At 56.1% G+C, this 10,574-nt stretch overlaps 1 protein-coding gene across 4 annotated transcripts in view; it reads right to left on the bottom strand.

Moving 5' to 3' along the window:
- Positions 1–10,574, bottom strand: part of KLHL29 (kelch like family member 29) — a 315,742-nt gene that overhangs the window by 3,351 nt on the left and 301,817 nt on the right. For 2 of the 4 annotated variants that reach the window (XM_040496160.1, XM_040496159.1), the window contains exons 8-13: positions 10,030–10,289; positions 7,414–7,612; positions 7,088–7,270; positions 6,700–6,880; positions 1,428–1,621; positions 924–1,068 (exon numbers count right to left, since the gene is read on the bottom strand). In XM_040496160.1, the coding sequence (XP_040352094.1) occupies positions 924–1,068; positions 1,428–1,621; positions 6,700–6,880; positions 7,088–7,270; positions 7,414–7,612; positions 10,030–10,289 (1,162 nt within the window). The other 2 variants (XM_040496161.1, XM_040496162.1) reach the window with 2 other exon arrangements.

Raw genomic sequence — 10,574 nt, 5'->3', positions numbered from 1 at the left:
GCACTGCCACCATTTGGAGAAAGGCTCGAGAGCTGTCGAATGTCCAAGCTAATAGGAACTTAGCAGTTCTCTCGTCCAACCTCCTGTTTCATAAATCGGAGAACTTCCCTAGAGAGTGGAAGTCACTTGTCCAAGGTCATCTGACACATTGGTTGTCGGTTACAACTTTTCTAGCTTTGCTACCCCAGCATTGAGGATTTGGTGATTACCTCTGCATGGGCACAAGATATCTTCGGGAAAGATCTGCTATGGAAATGTTGAAAATGGGGTTTCAGGGACCCCTTTTCATACCTTGTTCCTCTTAGCCCAGGAAAGGATGGGGCTATAAGATTAGGCTCTGCTGTCTCACTGCCCAAGTTAATTAATTTTTCTGGGCCATGGGGCCAGGCAGACTGGGAACCAAGCACACTCTGAAGGTGACCCCTCTCTTCCTGTGGGGGCTGGGCCGTGTGGGTTTCTGCCCAGTCAGCTGTGCCTTGTACAGCTCCCTGGTTCAGAGCATTCCTTGAAAAGCCCCTTGTCCCATGTAGGGAATCGCACGGCTCTGGCCTGGCACCGCCTCCTGTCTGTGATGGATGTGCCGGTGGTCCTGGGGGACAGCTGTCTTCATAGCACCCAGGAGATGTGGCCTCGAGGGACATGGGGCTGGTGCCTGTAGGAAGCCCTCCATTTCTGGCTTTGAGATGGGTCAGCTGGAGCCACAGGGTTGGGCCTGTGGGCCATGGGCTGCCCTTGGGTGCTTCCCACTCTGCCCTGGCACTAATATCCATACCTGTGGTTGGAGGGGGCTGCCTCTCTGGGCCTGGGAATTGCTTTGGTCATCGAATGGCGGGCAATTGCTGTTGTGCTCAAACCTCTCCCGTCGTCTCTCCCTCCCTGCCCTCCGCCTCCCCAACCCTAGCCGAGTTACTGCCGCCCCTCACCTGCAGAACTGGCGAGAGTGATTCATGTTTGGGCCTGCCTTAATGTTCCCTTTCTCAGGGTCGTAGATGGTGGTGGCTCTGGCATAAGCCCCGCCCAGGATGAAAACGAAGCCATTGAGGGTGACGGCGGGAGCGTACTTGTTGTCTGTGAGAAGAGCAGGGCTGGCAGGTCAGGGCATCTCTTCTTGGCCTCTCCCTCCCCACCCTTTCCTTTGCCAGCAGGCCCTCCAGAGGAAGGGCTCTGGAAGGACTTCCAGTGTCGCTGGTTAACCCCAGGACAAGGCCCGGGGCCGGCAGGCATCTGGCACACGGACTAGCTCACCCTCTGTCCAGGTAGTGGGATCAGCAGCTACACCTGGGCTGGGGGTTTGCCTCCCCCTCCCAGCCCCCAGCCATGGGTCTGCAGCCTTAGCTCGACCTCTGGGCTTAAGATATTGAGACAAATAAAACAGTGAGGTGGGGATGCTGCACTGGCCCCAGACTGAGGAGAAAGCTGGTTCTTACCAATCATTGGGGACTCGATAAAGCTCCATGTGTTGGTCTGTGGAACGTAAGACTGTAGGACGCCTGCGGCTCTGCCTGCCTCGTTCACACCACCAAACACGTAGATCTTGCCGCCACACACTGTGGCTGCTGCGGAGTGCACGGCCTTGGGCAGAGGGGCCACAGCCTCCCATTGATTGGTAATGGTATCGTACCTGTCGAGAGAGTAGAAAAAGAGCCCTGTGTCAAAGATGGGCCTTGCTCAGAGCAGGGGCGACAACCAAGGCAGTGGACATTGCCGGGGAGGGGCGCCAGCATTTGCTTCCTGCCCTTGGCATCACTGGCAGAGCCTGAGATCACCTAGGTTCTGGCCCAAACTAGCCCTCTCAGCCTTCCTCCTGAACCCCAGTGGGCTCTTTCTTGCCTCTGTGCAGATTCTGGTCTCCATTCTTCTGCTCCCACAGAGCTCCCCAGCTTCTAGGCACCTGTATCCCTTTCTATCCAGCTCATTCCTACCCTTTTGTCTGACGGTTCTGCACTGAGCATCTCCTGTCTACCCAGGCTCTGGGCTGGAAGCTGGGGAAACAGTGGGCTGGACCAGGGAAGGACGAGAGGAGGTGGGAACAGGAGAGGTGACCTGACAGGGTTCAGTCATTAATTGATGTTGCCATTAAGGAAGGTAGAGTCACCTAGGATGACTCAGGGTCTCTGGCTTGGGAAGTTGGATGGAGGGGGTGCTACCTGGGGGACAGGGAATCGAGGTTGGGGAGTTTGGAGGAGAGTGACGACTTCTGTTTTATTCATGGGGAGTTTAAGGCATCTGTGGGTAACAGACCGGGGATGTGCAGTGGGCCATTGGATATACGGATCTGTGGCCTAGATGTGCAGCCATGGGGTCGCTGTTGGCACAGAGCTGGAAACTGAAGGGAGAGGAGCTTACAGGGGCTGCGTAGGCAAGAGTAAGACTGAGGAACAGAGGGCACTCTGAGGAAATGCTGGCCTCTAAGAGGGGAGCTGAGGGGGTCCCCGGGGAAGTGGCGGCAGCACAGGGGGCACACAGCTCCACGGGTGGGGGATATGGCAGGAGGTCAAAGAAGTCCCAGACGGGTTCCCGGCGCTCTCGTCGAGAGCTAGTTGTGAATCACGAAGTGAATGAGAGGGAGGCAGTAGACACGACAGGGAGACTTCTCTTGGATGAAACTTAGCTGGGAAAGGGGCAGAGAAGGTGGGACCTAAGAAGGCATATGGAGCTAAGAGATGGCTTTTGTCGGGGGTATGCTGAGAAGTGTTTAAAAACAAGCTTGCTAGGGGAAAAGAGTCCTGATATGTAAGCACTTGCTGATTTCTGTGATGTAAATCCTCTCATCTTGGCTGATTTCAAGCTACCGATGGCTCATGGCTGAATGTGGCATTGGGAAGAGGACACTGCCAGTCAGAATATCCACCATATACCCATATACAGACACAGTGGACATATCACCTCCAGAGCATAGACAGTGAAAAATATAGTTAAAAAAAAAGCAGTGATGAGTTTTGAGTATGGATTTCCTTTGTTTTTAATGTAACTTATTTAGTTCTAAGTTTATATGATTTGATTTTTAATAACACCTGTAGCTAACAACTGGCTTGCAGAATTCCTATAAAGGTAGTAGTCACCTCTTGGGAGCCAGTATGAACGAGCTACGGCATACCACGGGTTTTGTTTTAATTTTAGGGGGAAGGGCTTGTGTTTATGTGCCGACAGGAAGGAGGCCAAATGGATAAGAAGAAGATTAAATATATATGAAAGAGAGGGGAGGGCTGATCAAAGGAGGCCCCTGGTGGGGAGATGCAAGTAGGGTCCAGAGTGGAGAGGGAAGTGGTGTCTGTGTGGGTGGGAGAGAGGAAGGCAAGGATGGCGTGAGCGTCAGTACATATGCAGAAGTGACGGCAGGGACACCAGAGAGTTGTTGATTGAGGGCTCCACCTTCTCTGTGAAGTAGGAGTCAGTGACGGCAGGAGTATTGGAGTCTGTGGGCTCAGAGCCTTGATCGGGGAGGAGGAGACGAGAACCAAACGCTCTTGAGAGCGAGAGAAACCGCTGACAGGACCCTGCAGCATGAAGGACCCAGTATTCGTTGGATGACTTCACTTTGTCATGGGGCCAATCTACTGGACGGTGGGATTTTCTCCACCAGTGTTCAGCCCCCGGGGGTAGGCGTGGAGAAGGGGACGAGTCAGGGCTGAACAGATCTGTGACATGTGTACTACAGGACAAAGTGGCAAAGTAAGAACACGGAGAAGAGATAGAGTGCGAGTACCGGACAAGGCAGGGACAAAAGTGACAGGAAGCAGCTGATGGGGAGAGATTGGGGATGGAGCAGATCAGCCAAGGAACTGGGGTATCTGAGGTCTTCCTGGACAGCTTGGATCTCAGTTCTCAGCGTCTCTGTCAATTGTTCCTAGAGGGCTGGTCTCACCAGCATTCACTCTGGACCTTCCACTTGGTGGCCCATCTACCGCTCACCACATGGCTCTTTCGCGTGTTCCAGACCCAAGGTGGGGCCTCCGCTGTGGGCTGGATTTTTCCCAGCACACCTTTCCTGGGAAGCACACAGGGCCCACTTTTTCCCAGCAGCCTCCCTGGGACATGGGCCATAACACGGTCACAGCTTAGTGATCCAGAAGATGGCCTCTCTTAGCCGGTGCTCCTGGCTCTGAGACAGGGATGAGGGGACAGGGATGGGACGTCCAGCTCTGTGCCTGGGAAGACTCCGGGTTTGAGAAGCGGCTGAAGTACCTTACAGGGCAGCAGGCGCTGATTCAGTTAAGCCCCAGTCGAATGATATGTGGCTTAATAGGCAATGCAGTAAGTGTCTTTTTGGACAGTGTCAGAAGTTCAGATATCTGTTTTTTAAGCCAATATGGCAGAGATCCAAAGAGCTCCTGCAGAAGAGCTGGGTGACAGTGGAAGATTATGTGGCTGTCTTCAGGCTTTGGGTATAATGGCACATTCCGCCAAATGCGAATTTCCCGAGAGTTTGTTATTCCAGGTGGCTGATTGCCAAGCCACAAGCCCCTCCGTCAGCTCAATCTGTCAGCTTCCTGCTTGAGAAGGATATGCTAATGACATGCAAATGACCCTGTGGAGTGAGGCACTCTGCTATCATTTATCCGGTAACCACAGCTAGTGCAATATATTGCTATGAAGTATTAGACCCAGTTATTTATATAATGATATAATACAGGTTTGTCTATGGCACTGTTGTTTTAATCTATAATTATATAATCTTGCTCTATTCCTGTAATACAGTAATGTAATATAATTATAATGTACCATATATCTCATTCATTATCAATATAAGAGCAATTTGTACCATTAGCGCTTTCTGGGGAACAAAGCACCCTCGTGTCTGTCCCCATTACCCTGACCTTCTTGTCACCCTGAATTCTCATCGCCACCATGTGGCACAGAAATTCCTTGCCCAAAGGGGCTCCAGCTACGTTCCGTTCCTCGGAAGCAGTGCGCGTCTCCTCTGCCTGTGTCCTCCACCCCATTGGTATGCATACCACCCAGAGGTCTACCAGAGGGCTGAGGAAGGGCTCCGGGCACCCTGTTGTCCTGGGGGGCTCCCCATCTCCTAAAGTTCCCGGGGTGGTTTGCTCACACTGTGCTCGAGCGGGCAGGTATTTCACAGTGGAACGAAGGCCCAGCCCCCAGGGAAGGCCAGTACAGGCTGCTTCCAGGCCTTGGAGAATTGCTCTTGAGCCCAGGGGGAGCGGAGCCTGTCCCCCCTCTTCTTGCATTTGATCCTTGAACAAATCCCTGTATTTATCAACAAGTATAAGTTTGCAAAATGAGTAATCAGCATCTTAGGAGATTAAAAATAGCTGACAAAAGCAAGACAGGATGACAGGTCTAGCTCAGTTTACTCCTACATAGAAAATGTCTCCTTTTTCATGTGTTTATTATTGGATGACAAACGGTTGGGAGCTGGTGCTTCTGGAAGGCTTGGGACGTGATGACCGTGCAGCGGGTCCCACCGAAGGCTGTCAGCATCAGGGGTGACCCGGGTTCAACAGCAGTATTAATATCCTCATAACCACACAGGGATTCCCCATTATCTCCAAATCAATATGACAATTAGATGTTGTTACTGAGCCATCTCTGGGCTCCACTTGGGGGAGTTAAAAGCCCACAGTGAATATCCAGAGCTTGTCTCACTCTGAAACTATCTTTGCTGTAACATTTGTCAAGTGTCCAATTAGCCACTGAGGGAAAAAATACAAATTGAGGGGTACGTGAGGGTCCACAGGCAGAAAGCTGCCACATGGGAAGATGTGCATTCTGTGACAGCTGATGACGTGGGCCAAGGGTGGTGGGCAAGCACGTGGGAAGGATGTGGAAGAAGAGCTCTGGGGACCGGAGCTGTGACCTCCTGGGCCGGTCCTTGGGGAGCAGCTCAGTCTGACTTGGGGCTCTCTGGGCACTTTTTTCTCACAGAGCAGGACTGCACTGAGGCCTCCCCTGTTTGCTGCTGACTCATGAGCCTTCCTGAGGCTTCTCCCCACAGTGTCCGTCCTCTGCAAGGATGGGCTCCAGCTCAAAGGAAAAGATGGTCTTTGCACCCCGCGAAGTGCCCACCTCCAGCCTACGCCCCTTCTGCCTCCGCCTGATCCCTACACTACGCGTGGCCAGTTTTAAGTGGGCCTCAGTGAGGAAGCCAGCCTGGGATTTCCAGCAGAGGGCAGGCTTACACGCATGGCTCTCCGGCCCATTACTTTGTATTCTAGAGAATTCCAGATGGTTGGCCAGACCTGCATGCAGTGACTGTTCCCCGTGTGGCAAGCAGGTTTCCTGGGATGTGTGGGAAAGAGGGAGGAAGGGGCTCCCTGGTGTGGAACCTCCCGCTCGGCAGGGACCTGGAGTCACAGCCACTGACGTGGCACACATTTGGGCCATTGCTTGCAGCTTTGCCCCACGTCTCAGCGCTGCTCTGGGCTGGGACTTCCAGTGCCAGTGCGCCTCCTAGCTGCCCGGTCAGGCCAGCCGCGCCCATCCTGTGCCTTTGCACCACTATGCCTCCAGCTTGTCTGACCCCTGAATGGGACAAGAGTGCCCCATCTCAGCGGCTGGGCCAGCCGTCATCATTCCTGCTTCCCTCTCACCACCCTCGGTCCTCTCCCTTTGCCGTGTTTGAAGAGCCTGGGACTATTGCCCTCTAAATGTCCCGTCTCCAGTCGGCCTCGGCTGGGTTGGTGCTGGGGTGGAGGAGCAAAGTGATTTTAGCTTTCGTGACTGTGGCCTCATTACCTCTCCACGTGGTCCACGTTGCCCGCTACGCCAAGTCCCCCGAGGGTGTAAATCTTCCCATCGTAGACAAGGCTGTTGTGCCGGCAGCGGGGGACCGTCATTCTGGAGACGAGGTTCCAGTTATCGAGCAGGGACATGTAGCACCAGACATCGGCCAGCGTCACCCCTGATTCCATCCCACCTGTGAGCAGTACGGGAGGTCCAGAGAGCGGGCAGGGAGTGAGGCGGGGCCCACGGCCAGGCAGGCCCGGCCCCCGGGGCAGGAAGAGAAAACTTCACCTGCAAAGTAGAGGCTTCCGGGCCTCAGCTTTCCTTAGCCCTGGTGTGGGGAGGGGAGCCCTTAGGAAGTCCCTGCCTGGTCCCCAAGCCAGCCCTGGGGGGGCCTCACCTGAGAGGTAGATGTTGTCCCCGGCACTCACTACGCTGAAGAACTCTCGGTCATAGAAGGGCAGTGAGGCGAGGGGGTACCACTTGTTGTTCTGTGGGTTCCAGCAGGTGACGGCCACCAGTGAGCGCTGGGTCATCCCCACCATCTGACGGCCCCCAACCAAGACGATGACCTCAGCCACACCTGCAGGGATACAGATGCACGGCCTTTGGACACATCCCCACGCTGTTAGCCTCTGCGCCTGGTGCCTCTGGAGGGGACCACCCAGAGTGGGGCTGACCCTATGGCACCTGCATCTGGGGAGTTCGGGGCATGTCCCTCGGTACCTGCGGAGAGGCGGGGCCGGGTTCGGGGTGTCTGCATCTCCTGGCGGGCGTGGGGCAGCATGTGGTAGCGTTTGGCCTCGTTGACCAGGTCCCGACACGCTTCTGACGACTTGATCAGCTCCTCGTTGTCAACCACGTTGAGCAGATAGCTGGGGTGGATGAAGGGGAGGCGGACCACGGCCAGGAGCTCTGCGGCATACTGCAGGGTGGGGGAGACACGGGATCGACCGAGGTTACACGGACGGAGCCACCCCTGCCGAGTTGGATTGGGGAGACAGGAAGGAGGGGTGTGGTACTGTACAGGGGGCACTCCAGTGTGTATTTGGCTTGAGAGTGTAGACACTGCTCAGCCCAGCCTAGACGGTGAGAGCGGGGGCTCCCACCAGCCAGAGGAGAGGAATGGGGGAGGTGGGTGTGCCGCGGCTGACCCTGGGGCGAACCGTCCGTCTGCCTCTTCGGCACCTCTTTCCTGCCTCCGCCCAGCTCACGGGCGTCTGCTTCACCCCAGGCTGCGGGGCGGGGTGGGGGGGGGTGCTGAAACGAGCATCCTGATCCCTGGTGAGGCGCACGTGGGGCAGGAAGTCAAAAACAGGTGCGACGGCCCGGGAAGGCTGACGGTGATCGTGAAGCTTGCCAGTCACCCCCGTCAGAACCTGCGTCTCCCCAGTGCCAACAAACCCCTTCAGCGGCACCTGGCCCCTCTCACCTGCATTGAAGGCTTTTCGTGGACTGACTCAAATCCCTCTTGCCTGGCAAACCTTTTGCTCACTGCTCAGCTTTAGTTTCATCCAACAAATCATTGGTGACCTTCCTTATTGGGGGTGCAAAGCCCAGGAAGACCTGGTGTCTGACTTTCAGGTGTACACAGTAAAATGGGGGGGGGAGGACCATTACATAAAAGGCACTAGTGGGGCTCCAGGGAGGAGTACAGTTAGGGGGTCTGGGAGTGTGGGAGTGGATGACGCCTGAGCTGGGTGTGGAAGGATCGCAGATTTCTGAGGCCTCAGGCAGAGAGGAGGGAGGACGCCAAAAGCACACACAGAGGCATGGGAAGGGTGGGGAGATCGGCGCACGTGGGGAATTCTCTGGAGCTTATTCTTGTCAGGTGCAAACAGTCTTTGTTGCGGTGGGTGTGGAGGCCCCACCGCAACAAAGTGGGGGCCAGAGCCTGACCACCCCTATGCCTCCCTTGCCAAGGCCCGAGTGGTGTTTCCTGCAGAGTCGATGACGCGCTCACGGGGGCTTTAAACAAAGAAATTAAACGATCCAACGTGTCCTTTAGGAAGACCGCTCGCTCAGGCGGCAGGGTCAGAATGAGTTTGGAGTGGGGAAGACTGGTGCAGGGCAACCGCGTGGGAGACGACTGCAGTGATGCTGGTGAGATCTGGGTCCTGAATGGGGAGAGAAAGTCGGTCTTCTCCTGAGGGAGCGAGGAGACGAAGCGACAGCAACGTGTGGCCCCATGGATGTGGGAGGTGTGGGAGGTATCCAGCCTTCTGTTTTGGGTAATGGGTGGAATGGAAGGAAGCAACACAAGAAGGTGTGTAGCTTTGGGGGTTTACGAATTAGAGGGGCTTCAGGGATATTGGCCACAGGTGTGCAGTAGACACTCGGAGGTCTGGGCTGGAGACAGATTTGGGGGCCTTAGTGCATTGGGCAGTCTCTATTACAGCTGCCCAACCTGACAGCCTTCTCCAGAAATGAATCTTGCCCCCTCGCCATCCGAGCAGAGCACGCCCTTCTCCTGGGCTCAGGGGCTGGGCCAGGGTGGAGGGCCCCGTGCTACCGATGCCGGCGCCTGGCCCACCCCTCCCTCCCTTGTGTCGCTTCCTGCTCCACACGCAGTGAAGTTCCCTTGTCTTCTATCACTCAGCTGCCTCAGGGTGTTGTGGGCCCTGGCCTCCTGTGCTGCTTTCCAGGTGGACTCTGAGCTCTCCTGAGAACTACCTGTGTCCATACTAACTCCTGGGGGTGGGGGGTGCTCAGATGTGAGAACCAAGGCAGTCCCATTCTGAGCAAGGCCTTCAGCACGTGCTTTCTGGCCCAAAGATCCTGTTGGGTTGTGATCGAATTCTGATTCCGGGGATCCTGGAATCCTTCCGGGGACCTGCCCTCCTCTCCTTCTGCCCTGGACCCTGGCTCCGATTTCCCCAGCTGTCCCCTCCGAGGGACTTCCCTCCTGTGATGTGTGCAGTGGATTCCCATCTCCGGCGTGGTTTCTGTTTGGTCCAGGTGCCCTCCACCCTCTCCATAACCGGAGCATTGGGGGAGGGGTCTCCTCCTGCCCGGTCTGAGCTCACAGGGGCCCTGGGGCACCAGCTTTACCCTGTACGGCCCTGCAGCCGCTCGTTGGCTTGAGTCTCCTTCAGGTGGGACACAGCCCTTCCAACCCTCTGGCAGCTGACCCCTCATCTCTCATCCCTCCCTTTGCTTCTCTGCTGCCCACAGTGGCAGTCCCAGCCTCCCCCTGCCCGGGCCTCGGGGCTCCTGTACACCCCGCGGATGGTCTGACCAGGCCGTCCTGCCTCTTCCACCTTCCTGCACCCTTGCTCCAGACGCCATCCCTGCACTATGCCCCTGACACAGGGAGAAGGGGTGGGTGGGGTGGGGGACTACCTGTGCACGGGCCACGGGGTCCTTCTTGATCCACTTGATGACGGTCTCATATACTAGTTCCTCGGCCTTCGTGTTGAGGCTGTCATTGGAGATGTAGGCGATGAAGTCGTCCTTGGAGATGCTGAGGATCTCCTCCTGGGCCGCCACCTCAGGGAAGATCTGCAGCGCAAAGGCCTTGGCCATGTGGTAGAGCTCGCTGCACTGCATGGCCTCAGCCATGGCCAGGACCCCCAGGCAGTTGCTGGCCGTCAGCTGCTTCTCTGGGGGCAAGAGCACAGGACCACTGACCACAGGGCCCTGGAAGGGTGGCCCTCCATTCCTATCGCCTGACACTCTGGATCCCTCTCCAAGTCCATGTCCTTGTGACCTGCCTTTAGCAGCCAGGGTCCCCACAGGACCATTTCCGGTATCCCTGGAGCTGTGGGTGTACCTTCCGGGGTTTCCTCTGCCCTGTCACATGCTTCCTGTCCTGGGACCTCCCTCTGCTCCCGCAGGTCCCAGCAGAAGGACCGAGAGCATGAGGTATGGAGTGTCAGTACCAGGCT

Source organism: Herpailurus yagouaroundi, unplaced genomic scaffold (genome assembly GCF_014898765.1).
Source record: "Herpailurus yagouaroundi ecotype Mexico unplaced genomic scaffold, PumYag 188, whole genome shotgun sequence".
NCBI lineage: Eukaryota > Metazoa > Chordata > Mammalia > Carnivora > Felidae > Herpailurus > Herpailurus yagouaroundi.
This window is presented reverse-complemented; position numbering and strand designations above follow the sequence as displayed.